The following is a 16383-nucleotide window of genomic DNA, read 5'->3' as shown; positions in this document are numbered from 1 at the left end:
GCCGCTACAAGCCCTATGATATAACATGCGTATATCTATATGGAAATTAATTGTCACAAGAGTGAGAATCATATAATTAAAGTTACTTTAATGTACGAGTAAAATATTGTCTTAAACATGATGTCTAACTGAATACATCACGCATTGCTCTCGAAGGTAATAAGTTCAGTAATTTGAAATTCAAATTAGCTTCCTTAGGCCCTGAAGTAATGTGTAGATTGTAAGTGCGGACATATAATTCTGACAGAATTTGCCTCTTCTAGCCTGGACTAATTTAATGTGGATAAATGGTAAAGAAATTATCTTGACATTGATCTTTATATGAAGATGTAAGGCTTTCTACATATTACTTCATCTGATGCTATTGTAACACTCAACGGAACCTACCCAACCGACTGTCTGTACATTGAAATAAATAGACCCGTTCGTAGTTACTTCATGGGCAATTTTGGTCAAATGACCTTTCATTTATTTCATCATGATAGGCAAATTTCAAAGCAAGATATTACGTAAGCTTGTCTTACATAGCAGGATGAAGAAATTCAATAGACCAGGTGACTAGAATAGCACACTAATGAACACTTAATGAAGGTATTTGTTGCATTCCTACTTTGAATGCATATCTTAAAATGTTGCACAATGTACTTGACAAACTGTAAAATACCAGTCATTCGTGGAAGCATTGTTGTTTTTTGTGGATGTAAATGAAAACGACAATTCAAAAGAATATATGAATAATCAAGACATCAAAGTTGGTGCTCATCTCATTAGATTTAAAGCACCATGTCACTGTAGTAATGACCTTCTTCTGATCATGCGTACAATCTTTCGATCATGCGCAGAAAGGAACTACGAACAGGCTTATTCAATCAGAGGCCCGAAACACAAAGCTTAGCAATCATCGTATAATTTGTTGAACTATTGATTGTACTGACTACCAGAGGCGTCGATTATGGGGGGGGGGGGCAGGGGGGCGATCGCCCCACCAATGAAAATATTGGAGGGCAAACCTATCATTTTGCCCCCCCCCCCAATAATTCCGCATGTGCTAAAAATAAAATAAAATTGTAATGTTACACAGAAATCAGCAAGCGAGATTGAGATACACAACTCGTTCTTTGTCTAAAATCGCGCTCAAAATGTCCACTTTTCAGATTGGAATGTCAAAAAATTTCAGCTCACGCTTCGCGCTCGCATCATTTTTGTAACAAAAAACCCATACTTTCCATTAAATAGGTGAATATGGTCCCGTTTTCAGTTCTAAACCTCAAAAGAACTCCCACTTCGATTTGCAATAATTTTTTGTTGGATATATATCTTGTTCTTTATTAAAACACGTCCATTAATTTTTTTTTTAAACGAAATATAAAAATTTTCAGCTCGCGCTTCGCGCTCGCATTAATCTGCAGGTGAGTTATATATGTACATATATATCTGTGTGTGTGTGTGTATATATATGTACACATATATATAGGCATATGTGTGTGTTTGTGTGATCGAGCGCCTTTGGAAGATTGATTCATGATTTTGCCCCCCCCCCCATATCTGAAAAATGGATCGACGCCCCTGCTGACTACAATGCACAATCAAGCGTAAAAAAGACAAGTACAATTAATTCCTAATCTTTGTGCTATGGGACCCTGGAATTGGTATCGGTGGGGGTTAAAATAAAAAAAAATAAAAAACACTAAACACCAGGAAAAACCAAAACACTACTAGGAAAATTAAACTATGTTTTCATGCATTCTGATACTAAATACACCACTGCATAGCATAATATATTTTTAAAGGAAATTAAACAACAAATTCAATCTTGATCAAATCAAGGGTCCGGTATCCAGAGAAGAATGAAATGCGTGAATTGGTTACACTTAAATCTACCACGTATGCATTGACCTTCCATGTAAAACACATATTGTGAGGCATTGTTTTATGCTCTTGGCATCACATATCTAGAGTAGAGACATACAACCCATCATCCAAGTCATTCAGAGACAGGTAACTCTGTGAAATAACAAAAAAAAAATCGTTACAATTTTTACGTCATCAAAAATTAGATTTTTAACCAGTGATGATAACTTCAAATTTACTTCTATAATGACAATACTTCACGGATTAAATTTATTAAGTTGGTTATTAATTCATTTCCACAAAAAACAATATATAATACATGTACATGTTTAAACGAACAATATAATGTCAACTGCAATGTCAAGATAGACTCCTGTTAAAGAAAACAGACTCCTTGTAATATAAATGGTACACATAAAAATCATACAATTTATAATAATAATAATAATGATAATAATAGTACAGTTCTTCATACGCATAACACCTACAGGTCTCTATGCGCGAGGTTAGAATGTGGTTAGAATTGTAAATTTAAAAATTAGACTTCAAATAATTATACATAACATCAAAGAATGTTAAACATGAATTGAACCTACATGTGACTAAGTTTAACATTCTGAAAGAGGTGGGGTTTTAATTTTACTTTGAATTTCTCAAGCATGGTAATATTTCGTAAGAACAAAAACAAACAAAGGGCCTTCTTCTGTAAGATATGTGTATAACAAACTAGTTTTACGTGCAAATACCTAAACCACATTCCAGTAAGATAAATGTGTGTATATACATATATAAGTGAGCACGTCATGAAAAATATTAAGTTCTTCATAATCATGATTATGGAAATAAGTGCAGATATCCTCTTTTGTTTTTATTTTATCTCACATATATATATTTTTTTCATTGATATCATATCATGGCATTAAATATTATTAGAATGAATCATAAGATTAAATGATGAAGAAATGCGTAGTTTTGTGTAATAGTCAGGTCCAGATTTTAACAAATGTGCTTAGAAAAAGTGCTTTAGGCATTTTGTGTTAATGCTGATTTATCAATTGTTTTAAGGTAATTCAGGGGTGCTGAATCCAAAAATGCTGTTTGCCAAACTTGATTCCGACGTTTTCACCCTCAAATTGGCAAAAAACAAAATGGCGGCATATTTAATGCAGTTTCCCATATTAAACGATCTTTATGGGTGATTATATTTCAGAAATTGGGATCTACGCGTTATTTTTTATACCTAGGGTTGCAAACATAATGTGTCCGATTGATTCGTCAGCCATCTTTAATTCCAAGATGGCTGCCATGGTTCACAGCTGCTGATTGATATTAAATCATTTGGCCAAATGTTTGATAATTTGGGGGCGATGATGGCATATTTACATTGTGATATCTTTAACGTGTCCGCCATTTTGCCTTGCCTGCATAGCAGAAGCAAGACATGAATGTCGCTTTTCCAATGGCGGCGATGACCCTGGCGGCGGCGAAATCAACATCAAATCTTAACTGAGGTTAAGAATTTGAAATGTCATAACTTTTAGGGTATAGTTGTCTATTTCATGAAACTTAGGCATGTTAGGATTAAACAAAATATATTGAGACAGGTTTTATAGTTACAGAAGTTCGTCAAGTTTACATGGAAATAAAGCATGGCGTCAACATCTGCATCCGTTGTACCATCAACTCCAAAAATAAAGTGAATCCTCAAAATCGAAATCAAATTCATCAAATAATGAATCAGGACAGGTTTACAAGATAGTCAGTGAGTGTGTCAGAGAATCCAGAGTCAGAGAAAATGACATCAATAATGGACGTCAGGACGTTGTAACTTTGAAATGGTCCAAATTCATTATATATACACCTTGTAGAAATACCTTTGGGATCTACCGAGAATAAAATAAATTATATGAAAAAATCAGGCTTCCAAAGGGAACAAATTATATTGGAAAAAATTCAAGGTTTATCAGCTGTGCAGTTTTGCAAAAAAAATGATGACCTAAAAATAGTCATCATAGTTTTTATTTTTTAAAAATCTGGATGCAAAGTGCATACACTTTCTACCTAGAAACATTTTTGTGTCTTTCTCACGATTTCAAGTTTCAAATAATATAAGTGAAGACGAATTACATGGATACACCATTGTCCATTTTGTAGAAAATTGAAGAACGCTCCAAAAATTACATTCCAATTGGCCACCATTGATACAAAAACTACAATACTTCATATCTCATCTAGTGCCACTATTTTGGTGTGTCTGTTTAAGAATCGTGAAAATACGTTTTACAAGAATTTGTGACTTTATTAGATGGTAATGCAACAATAAGTAAATATCCGAAAAACAAATTCTAAAAAGTAACGTACACTTTCACCTAAAAAGTTCCATAATTCACTGATAATTTCAAGACATGTCATTTATGTGCTTAGGACTATCCTATGGTTCAAGATTACGGGACATCAGTCATTTTGGACTTTTTACGACTGAACATCCTTTTTATTTGTCCCGATTTATTATTGCAGCCTTCAAACCACAAAGTGTAGATTTTGTTCACCTAATTTTGACTATGTGTAGGTGATGGAGGTCTTTTTAGACTCATTTTGAAAGCGATCTTTAAATAATAGGTAAAATGGACAGCTTCATACCATTGTAAATAATAAAAAGTAATATCTAAACCTTGAAACCATAGTGTAGACGACAAAATCATATCTCCCGGATGGATTCTAAATAGATTATGCCAATTTTTAAGTATCAGCAGCCATTTTAGACTCCTTAATTGGAAGCCATCTTGGATTTTTAGACATACGGGACTATTGATTGCCCTTGTAACTTATCCTAATGTATTATTTGACCATTTAAATCAAGGTTTAGACAACATAATCATACACCCCAGGCGGACATTAAACAAACTATGTCAGCTTTTTAGGTAACAATATCCATTTTAGACTCCAATCTCGGAAGCCTTTTTGAATTCCTGGACATGCTGGACCTCTGACTGTCCATGTAACTTGTCGTAATTTATTACATGACCCTTTAAACCATGGGTTGAACACAAAAATCATATACCCCAGGCTGATATTAAACAAACTATATCAGTTTTTTTCGGTAAGAAAGGCTTATATAGACTCAATTTTTGGAAGCCATTATGGATTTTTGGACATAATGGAACCAGTAACTGTCCTTGTTACTTGTCTCAATCTAATACTTGACCCTTTAAACCATGTGTTATACTAAAAAATCATATTCTTCACGCGGTTATTAAACAAACTATGTCGGTTTGTAATTAATGACAGACATTTTATTTTCTATTTTTGCACACCATCTTGGATTTTTGGACATAAAGGACCATATCATCTTTTTTATTTGTCCCAACGTATTTCTTGACCCATTAAACAACGGGTTAGACACCAACATCATATCCCAAAACAGATATTAAACAAACTATTTCGGATTTTAGGGTTTTTGTCTCACCTGCGAAGCAGAGTGAGACTATAGGCGCCGCTTTTCCGACGGCGGCGGCGACGGCGGCGGCGGCGGTGACGGCGGCGGCGGCGTCAACATCAAATCTTAACCTGAGGTTAAGTTTTTTGAAATGACGTCATAACTTAGAAAGTATATGGACCTAGTTAATAAAACTTGGCCATAAGGTTAATCAAGTATTACTGAACATCTTATTAGAGTTTCATGTCACATGACTAAGGTCAAAGGTCATTTAGGGTCAATGAACTTAGACCATGTTGGAGGGATCAACATCGAAATCTTAACCTGAGGTTAAGTTTTTGAAATGTCATCATAACTTAGAAAATATATGGACCTAGTTCATGAAACTTGGACATAAGGTTAATCAAGTATCACTGAACATCCTGCACGAGTTTCACGTCACATGACCAAGGTCAAAGGTCATTTAGGGTCAATGAACTTTGGCCGAATTGGGGATATCTGTTGAATTCCCATCATAACTTTGAAAGTTTATGGATCTGATTCATGAAACTTGGACATAATAGTAATCAAGCATCACTGAACAGTTTGTGCAAGTTTCAGGTCTCATGATTAAGGTCAAAGGTCATTTAGGGTCAATGAACTTTGGCCGAATTGGGGGTATCTGTTGAATTACCATCATAACTTTGAAAGTTTATTGGTCTAGTTCATTAAACTTGGACATTATAGTAATCAAGTATCTCTGAATATCCTGTGCGCGTTTCAGGTCACATGACCATGGTCAAAGGTCAATGAACTTTGGCCGAACTGGGTGTATCTGTTGAATTACCATCATAACTTTGAAAGTTTATGGATCTGATTCATGAAACTTGTACATAAGAGTAATCAAGTATCACTGAACATCCTGTGCGAGTTTCAGGTCACATGATCAAGGTCACAGGTCATGTAAGGTCAATGAACTTTGGCCATGTTGGGGTTTTTTGTTGAATAACCATCATATCTCTGTAAGTTTATTGGTCTAGTTCATAAAAAGTGGACATAAGAGTAACCATGTATCACTGAACATCTTGTGCGAGTTAGAGTAGTATTCAAAGTCAGCACTGCTGCTATATTGAACCGCGTGATGCAGGTGAGACGGCCAGAGGCATTCCACTTGTTAGATAAAAACAGCAATTTCAGACTCCTATTTTGAAAGCCATCTTGGATTTTTGGACATAGTAGAGCGCTGACTGTCCTTGTAACTTGTCCCAGTTTACTTCTTGACCCTTGCATATCACCAATGAATAAAACCCAAATAAAAGACCCTAAAATAGGTAATAGATGAATTGTGAATTTTTAGGATATGGCAACCATTTTTACGCAATCTTTGATTTTCAGGTACCCTGGGGTGCTTATTTTTACTCTTTCCTTTTACCCCCTACACCATTGAATGCATGTATGCACCGAAAAAGTGTCTAGGGTAGAGAAACTGCCGGTTATTTTAATTTTCAGCTGATGGCGGCCATCTTAGACGCCATCTTGAAAATAACCACTTTCCCGGATCCAGATTTTGGTGAATTTTAAAAATGTTATTCCTGAGATCAAATAATACCAAAAATCGTTGACAAACATTTTTGTTCCACGTTTTGGGGGTCAGAATAGAGTAAAAATGGGTGTAGAATGGCGGCCATATTGTTTTTGCCAATTTGAGGATTTTAACATCAAAATCAAGGTTGGCAAACAACAAATTTGGATTCAGCACCCTCAAATTATGCTAAAACACTTCTAAAGTCAGCATTAACACGATTTGCCTAAGGCAGTCTACTTTTCTCAAATCTGGACCTGACTATAAGAAAGACAGAATCCTTTTAATCTTACGTGTGTCTTTTCTAAAATCCTTTCCATACTCTTCAGGATGTGATCAAAGTTACTCCGATTTTGGGGTTCCTTGTCCCAGCAACCAGTCATAACCGCATACCTTTCAAATAAATTATAGATAATGTTTATAAAAAAACCCCGATTACATCAGTGTTTAAGGAAGTATATATATGAAATTGATTTCAAACATGGAATTATTAGAGGAGTAGGCCTATATACTAAAGGCTAAAAATCTTATCATTTAAACAGACAGGGTTAATTCACACAAACAAAAGACCGGGAATTCCATTAAATTCGTACAATAACAAAGGTATGATATTTCAAAGTTTTGCATTATATTTTGTGAAATAGCTGCACGCATGTCCACTCGAGTATGCAATGAGAAAGCTGATTCTATCTTCTTCTTTGTTTATATGAACTAAGATTATTTTTATATATTTTGCCCGCCTAAAATGAAAAATAAAATGATTGATAAGAGATTTAATCTGTGAGATATTTATTGCTGCACTTTTTTGCTAAAAAAAGACATATCGTATACACATAATAATGCAAATATCAAGTACTAATGATTATATGCAATTACTTTAGAAAGACAAAAAAACTTATTGAATATCTATGACGGCGTACATGTAGCTGTTCAATAAACCCCCAAAATTCAATAACCTCAACATTGTCAGATCCTGATGAAATCATCAGCATTTTGCTAAATGAATTTTACTAAACTTTAGATGAAAATTATTTTCAACCCAGAGTACCCCTTAAGTATAGATCATTCAGCTTATGTTTCCCTAGGGTTGTGCGAAAAAATAATCTATGAAGATTTATTTTTAAAAATCTTTGTTGTGAGTTTGGAACATATACGATAAATGAATTTACAATCCCATTAATCTTCGATAAACAAATTTTAGATTTTTGATTAAAAAACTAAGTATTACACTTCTTGTGCACAGTGACGAGGGCATGGCATCTGGTAACCATTAGCAACCTCCGTCTGAACCGAGCTGAATGTCATATTTGGGTATGGTCTTGCACCTATCAGAGTGTAAAAATAAATAATAGCATGAAGCATCTGAATATTGAATATCTTAAAGTTGCCCAAAATAATCGTATATTGTTAGAACTAGAGGTATGAACTTGACGGCAAAGTTTGATTCCTTTAAATGAATTGTATCTCGACACCGATAACCACTTCCTTCATGTTTGCATATATGCCAAAAAAGGTAACATGGCTCGTAAAATCACATGTTCTTTGTTTAGTTTAACAGAGCTAAACTACTTCGTCTAAAGTTATACAATTCATCATTCTTCCGATCAGTCACAGGTTTGACCATACCTAACCAAAAATAACTTTTATTTGTAGCAATTGTCAATCCGTTTAAAATGTTAAACATCACCCGGCATTTTATATAGGCCTATCATTAGAATGTTGATATCATTATCATTCGAGTCAATAATGACATTATGTAAAATGTTATTTTGATATTTCCGTCACTGTTGTTGATACTGCTGTAGCAGCAATAGTCATGGTAGTTAAAATAATGATGTAGCTTGTTGCATTATGCCTTTTATAATCATTTACCATTTTATCATCGAAAACTGGTAAAGAATTATCATCGTCACCACCACCATCATCAAACATATCATATTTATCTTTTGATATATGACTAAGGTGTTAGACATTTACACACATAACTTCGTGCACCTTCACTGTAAAAAATATTGGGCAAAATTTTAACCAGCACGAGGGTAATTATGTATCCAACCAATTTTGGGCAGTATTTTACACAATGCAGGAAGCATATTGTCCAGTATGGTTAAAAAATAAGCAGAAATTACTTTAGAATGGCAAATTTTCATCACACTGGATAAATAATAATGCCCAATGTTGGTTGGATACATAATTACCATCATGGAGCATTTTTACCCAATATTTTTAAGAGTGTTCTTTCTTACCCAGAGTCACAATTTCCCACAAGACGATACCAAAAGACCAGATGTCTCCTTCTGTTGTTTGGTCACCCGTTGCCATTGTTTCTGGTGAGCTCCATCTGGTTGGTTTCTAGCACAGTGTACAAGTTATAACGAATCGTGTTAAAGCAAATAATTCAAGTGATTAACAATTGCAATCTGTAATTAACTTATGAAATATCGCAGATGTAATACAAACCGAAGTAAGTAATTAAGTCATAAGTCTAGAGTCTTCAGGTCTCGGCTCCGTTACATTTCGGAACAGATATATGCATTTCTTCAAAGATGTCGAAAAGCTCTGAGCAAACCTACAGCATATAACATTAGTTATTGTCAGGCATAACGAGTCTCACTTACAGCTACGTCACCAAAGAGCGATGAAGAAAGTCCATAATCTGATATCTTGCATTGCTTTCTTTCTCCTAGCAACACATTGTGAGCACAGAGCGCTCCATGGATGATCTGAAGAAGAAACAAAGACAACTTATATTACGAGGACATCTGGAGAATCGTCGTTTATTTGGAAATCTGTTGAAAATCTCTCGTCTTACCCCTCCATCATTTGAAACAACGGAACAGTAAACCGTTCCCATTGTACGATTAAAAATACCTACAATTTTCAGACGAAATTAACTCAAACAGCAAATAATCCAGGTTTCCGGCAGTGGATATAGGCCGCTGCAGTCGGCCTGCAACCCACGGAGAGGATGGATACTAGAAAAACATATGTATATAAGGATGCAGGGGTACTCTACTGCAACGTTAATTTTCTATCGGGACTCCCTGAACAACCGCTTTGCCAGTAAAGCTCAAGCAAAGCATGAATTGAACTAAAGATTCCAAATAGTGATAAAATCATAAGTCTGAAGGCTTATTAACTTCCTTGCCTCGTGTGATTCCTCATTTTGTTTAAGAAATGAGTTACCTTCTTAGAAGTAAGGTACTGCATCCCTTTAGCTACCTGCCAAGCCAATTTAAGTAGTGTATCCTCATCAATACGGACACCTTTTGGTTTGCTGTAAGTGGGTCGGGATTGCACCCCTGAAGTCTGTAGATGGGTAAGTAGTGTACCCCCCGAGATGAACTCATACAAAATAAAACCTGCATTGATGAATGATAGATTATAAAAGAAATGCGAATTCCGTGACGTCATCTTACTAAAGCATCTTCTAAACCCTAATTTAGGATAATTATCCTTTAAAGGGATTATAAAATGGAATGGATTATCATTATGTATTCTGCTTGGTATGAGAAAATCGTGACCAAAGCCTTTTCATTCAGTTCAAGGTTGTATCTGCTAAATATTTGGACTTTCCCATCTTCCTTATTAAAAGTCTCTCTCACAAAATCGATTTTTACAAATATTTAAATGATACCATTTACTGACTTTCAAACATTATTAAATTATTATTTAGTATGTCAATATTATTAAAGATGCTTCACAAACCTTGCTCTTTAGAATATCCGAGACATTTAACAATATTTGGTTGATCCGATAGCTTGTAAAGAACCTCAATCGCTTGAAGTACGTGTGATGATTTTGTGACGCGATCTAAGATTTAAAAAGAAACACAAGCCCCATTTTAATATTTTCAAACAGATTTGTTATTCGCAGGGGCAGATTCATAAATAGAAAAGGGGCACAATTACTGAATGACAAGCAAGAGGGATGTTCAATTCAATAAAAAACAATTGTTTCTCCTGATTGACATTGCATCAATTTTCACATTTTCACAATATGGAAGAAGGCATAAACGAGAAATCAGGTAGGCCTACTTGTGTCGGGATACACATGTAAAACTGTGTGACAAATGGAGTACTTTCCAATTTCTGGGCAGTAAGAAGGAAAAAACAAAATAATATACTTCTTCAAAAAGGGTTACCTACCCCCAAATCCTTCCCATCTTAGCATGGTTGATTAATCCGAAGTAAAGGAGAGCCAGTCGTATGAAAAATATTTGATTGAATTGCAGTGAAGAACTTTCCAATCTACATGTTTAGAATGACATCCTAAAACAATCAGGTATCAATGAAATTGATTGTTATTTAGATGATGAATTAAGCATTACCTTTAAAAACTAGTTTGAATTTTATTCTTGAATTAAACGGGTTGCCTGCAAAAGACGCAATCACCTGGTATTTGCCTGATAGCGACATCGAGATGGTTTTGGTTTGACCGAAGGTCTCCTTTCCATACCTCGCCGAAGTTTCCCTGTCCAATCGAGCCGAGTCTGGTGAAGAATGTCACGTTTTCACGAGCGATGGCGAAAGAGTTGGATGAATCAAGTTTTAACGCTGTGAATGCTACATGTGTTTTAAGAAACATGCATATTTTAAAGAAAGTACGCTATTTGCCACACTTAAAGGGCTAACTCCAAAAATAAAAAAAAATAAGTCCAATATCTGACAATTTGCGACGACCGTGGATTTTACGCGGTGTTCAATAGTTCCGGAGAATGGGAAATTAATATAATACATTAGACATTAATCAAGGCAACTCCATAAGTTGTTATGTATTATCTTCGACACAAGAAAGAATACAAATAAAAGAAAATGTACATGGATATGTATTTTAGAATAGTTATATTGGCAACTTTCCCTTACGGAATTAGGTTTTAGCTTGAAATTATCCAGCTTATGTTACGATGTGAATTGAATCACTATTTGACTGGACTTTATGAGTAAGAAATTATTAGGATAGGTAACTTTAAGGTATAATTTGGTAAACACTTTGTTTGAAAACAGATATAGAGAATATGATCTCAGGAATATAGGGCTTAATGGTTTATTAACATGTTCATAAAATAACAATAAGATATCTAGAACAAATCTCACCTTGATCTCCGCTTTGAATCATCTCATAGGCCACGTTGTCATTCACCTCAAGTGGTTTAATTTCTTTATCTCTGTAAAAAAAGACCGTAGTTCATTTCATTTCGTAATTTCAAAAAAGTAGAATAGCCTGTTTTACCTATTTAAAAACATTTCATGGTGTAACATAATCTCTCTCCCTCTCTCTGTCCACATATTCATGCACATACACACACACACAAACACACCCCCCCACACACACACATACACACACACACATATATATATATATATATATATATATATATATACACACACACACACACATATACTGTGGCGTCACTACGGGGGGCAAGGGGAGCACGTGCCCCCATCCCCAAAACGAGGGAAAAGAAAAAAAAACGAAGAGAAACGTTGTGGGAAAGAAGAAATTATTGGACAGTATAATATGTTACATTACATTATATATATTATGTATATATCATGTTGTATTACATAATATTTTTTTCAAAACTCTATGAAAACTAATTTGGTCAGGGCCTTTATGTGTTCATCGTTCCTGTTGCTCGCATTGTTAGTTTAACGAGATATACAATCCTGATCGACTAAAACATTTTCAAGTCAATACACACAAAATACAAGTATATTTCATTTGAGTTATCATTGTTTTATATATTGACTTAAGCTTCTTTTTGATGACTACTTATTCAGACTTTCAGACTGTCTGAATATAAAACATTTCCATGTCTTGCTTACGTTTGCATTAGGGGATTGTGGATATGATTCTGTCTGCTGTGGATGAATTCCTAAAATTATTCCTAAAAATCTTCCTTTTTCTTATCTGAATAACACAAATTTTCAGCTTGCGCTTCGCGGTCGTATCATTTGGTTAAAGGTCAAGTCCACCTCAGAAAAATGTTGATTTGAATCAATAGAGAAAAATCAGACAAGCACAATGCTGAAGATTACTAAAAATCGGATCTAAAATAAGAAAGTTATGACATTTCGAAGTTGAAATGAGAAAGTTGATGATGTCACTCACTCACTATTTCTTTTGTTTTTATTGTTTCAATTATACAATATTTCAATTTTTATAAATTTGACGATTGGGACTACCTTGCCTGAAGCACAAAATGTTAAAATAATGGAATTCCATGTGTTCAGGGAGGAATGAAACTTCACTCACATGACAATGACGAGAAAATCAAAATATTTCATATTTCAAACAATAAAAAACAAAAGAAATAGAGAGTGAATGACATCATCGACTCTCTCATTTGGATGTAGCTGGCTCGTTCATATAACTGTTTTTGTGAAATGAAGCCAAACTTTGAAATGTCATAACTTTCTTATTTTACATCCCATTTGATGAAATTTTCAGTGTTATGCTTGTTGAATTTTTCTCTTTTTACTCAAAACAAGTTTTTGTTTGGGTGGACTTGTCTTTAATGAAACAGGTTTTGTCTTAGGGAACTCCAACAAATAAGCTTAAAACGCCCTCTTCTGAATTTCCTAAATTTTCAGCTCCGTGTTTCTAACAAAATCAGCATGCGCTTGGCACTTGCATTAGATGACTATAGTGAGATAAGTATACTCTTAATTGATTTCTAAAAAAATAGTCCTTAAGATGTCCCTGGATTGGGTCAACATGGTCAATGTGTGCACAAATTTCAACTCGCGCTTCGCACTCCCATCGTTGTCATAGCGTATTAAGCTCTTTCACATGATAGGGTTGCCATTGGTATTAAAGTACATTTCAGGTGAAATATTCGTGCCAAATGTCATATGTCACCACTGAACAAACAAAACAAGAGTGTAATCTGAAATGTTTATGTTGAGAAGTTACTAACTCATATATGAAACGTTTTTTTAAGGTTTTGTATTTGATTTGTCTAAAATATGAAGATATGTGGGAAAATGACTCCTAAATATATTTCAGCTCCTGATGACAAACCAATGTGATGAAGGAGCATGATATATCCATTTGTTTGTTATCAAATTCGTCACGATAACACAACTATTTTTTAAGATAAAGTAAATTGATTTTTGGGAAGTTTCAACTTTTCTTCAATTTCATGGGTGTATGTAAACTTCTTAGCCCCGTCTTACAAAGAGTTGCGATTGATCGGATCAATCACAACTATGGACGGCCAGCAACATCAACATCTGTTATGCACGTTTGTGCAAAATGCTCTCTAACTATGATGTATATTCATGCATTCATTATTATCTGGATAATTCACTGTGCTTATCTTTGTTTGCAAAGGATATTGGAGCGTTGTGGCCAGGTGGATTAGTCTCCGGACTTTGAAATAGAGGGTCGTGGGTTCGAATTCAGCCATGGCGTAATTTCCTTCAGCAAGAGGTTTATCCACATTATGCTTCACTCGACCCAGGTGAGATGAATGGGTACCCGGTAGGATTTATTACGATTGATTGGATCAATCGTAACTCTTTGTAAGACGGGGCCCTGGCCTCAACTGTATATATTAATCAAGAAGTATTACTAAAAGCGATCGAAGGGATGATAACAAAGCAATGTATTATTAATACAAATATATGCAAAATGTTTGCTAAAGTGTTAACACCCTTAGAAGACGTAAAACGACAAAGATCGCGTCGTGTTGTGTTGTATTTTGTAGACTATTGTATGAATATGTGTTTGGTGTGTATTAGGTACGAGTCTTATCAATTTCTGAGAGGGTTAGAGGGGTGAGGGTGTGTACGTATGTGTGGGTGTGTACGAGGTTACGCTCGCTTGTTCGTAATGGTAGGAAGGGGTGCATGCGTTCAGGTCAATGTGAGGTAGTGTGTCAGAGGGATATGAGATGTGTGGGTGTGAGATAGAATGTGTAAGTGTGTGCGTTGGTACGGTAGTTGAGGGTGTTTGGGCTGGGGTATGAAAATGCCTGTGTGGGCATGTTAAGTGTGTATGATAGGGAACGTATATTAGAGAGCGTGCATGTGTGAGAAAGTATTAGTATTTGAAATATTTTAAATGTGAGTGAAAGGGTGCGAGGTTGTTTGATTACCTGAGTGGATGGGTGTGTGTGCGTGTGTGTTTTGTGAATGTAGGAGAGAGCCGAGGGTATGCCTGTGCAAAAGATAAGGTTTGTGTTAATTGAGATTTGTATGGAGTATAGGTAGATTCATTGTCATCATATTAAATGTGAGCATCGGTGTAGAAGAGGAGGGTATGTTTGTTTTTGTGATTGGAATTTGTTTTCCCCTTCCACTTACCTTTTATTATTCCTCTTTGACTCATCAAACTCTAGTGAAAAGACATATAAAAAGACATGTTTGAAAAAGGGTGATAAGGAAATGAAATGAAGCCTATGTAAACTGAAATGGGAGAATGAATTCAAGTTAGCACTCGAGGTCAAGATGTTCAAGATAAATAAACCTTCGCTCTTAATTTTACGTTTATAGCTCCATGATATAATCATGAACGAGTCGATGGCTGATAAAAACCCAACCAACCTAAGTTTAATTACGGAAATGTACTCTTAATACGATTTTGAGTGGAAATATGGTGAGATCTATTTAACCAACCTAAGATAAACGATAGTACACGATAAAGGTATCAGAACCAATCGTAGATTTCATGTATGTTATGTCATTTGTGATCTCTGTACCCATTATTGTTCAAAAGCTTAAAATGCATGACGTCATACAATTTAAATCGGGGGGGGGGGGGGGAACAGATTACCCCCTTTATCAATAGGTTCATAGCTTGGATTTACTCTAGTTTTATGGTTACATGTATATGTATGTTTTCAATAAAATATTTTTATTAATCTCAACAAGATTCATGGGGCGTATACTTTATATCAAATACGTTCAACTTTGCACCTTTACAAACACTGGGAGCACCTTTGAATGTGGTCCCCTTTTTTAAAGGTGCAAATTAGTTTAAAGATTGTACGTCTGAATTGGCTCGCACTGTGACTTTGGTCTGTACATTTAGGCCCATAACGACGGAATGTTATATTTCTCTCTCACGCAGGTGTGATAAAATAACAATTTTTAAGCTAATCAAACTAAGAGAGATTATAATGATCATATTCGTTGAAATGTCCATAATTTTGTCAATTTTTACCTCCCCTACATAGTCGGGTAACCATACACAACATATATGCATGACATTACTTCATCTTATTTTGCTTTTTATGGAACTGATGAATAACAATCACCTGGTTTAGTCCTCCGCTTTGTGAATATGAACTGTACAATATTGACTGTAACAGAAGCTGCTAGAAGGATGGCTAAGGCAGCTATCCCAGTAGAGGCTACAGAACTCAGACCAGCCGGTGCACATGAGCAAGGTGTGGATTCTATCGTGGTCCCTGGTTAGTGAACAAGGTTGTCTCCATATTAAATGTTCATACAGATTGTGGAATTTAATGCATATTAATACGACCCAGGAGTAGAAGGTTCATGCTTCAACTCAGTATTCGAGGCCC

General features: G+C 35.1%; 1 protein-coding gene across 1 annotated transcript; it reads right to left on the bottom strand.

The window, feature by feature from the left end:
• Positions 1-1514: 1514 nt before the first annotated feature.
• LOC121419651 (tyrosine kinase receptor Cad96Ca-like) lies at positions 1515-15559 on the bottom strand. The gene is made up of 11 exons (XM_041614108.1): positions 15556-15559; positions 15161-15191; positions 11945-12015; positions 11243-11413; positions 10557-10661; positions 10035-10210; positions 9467-9571; positions 9095-9200; positions 8077-8173; positions 7142-7241; positions 1515-2004 (listed from the first exon to the last, which is right to left on the bottom strand). The coding sequence occupies exons 1-11, from the start codon at positions 15557-15559 to the stop codon at positions 1945-1947; spliced, it is 1026 nt and encodes a 341-aa protein (XP_041470042.1). The 3' UTR covers positions 1515-1944.
• Positions 15560-16383: the final 824 nt, after the last annotated feature.

Source organism: Lytechinus variegatus, chromosome 8 (genome assembly GCF_018143015.1).
Source record: "Lytechinus variegatus isolate NC3 chromosome 8, Lvar_3.0, whole genome shotgun sequence".
In the NCBI taxonomy this organism is placed as follows: Eukaryota; Metazoa; Echinodermata; class Echinoidea; order Temnopleuroida; family Toxopneustidae; genus Lytechinus; species Lytechinus variegatus.
This window is presented reverse-complemented; position numbering and strand designations above follow the sequence as displayed.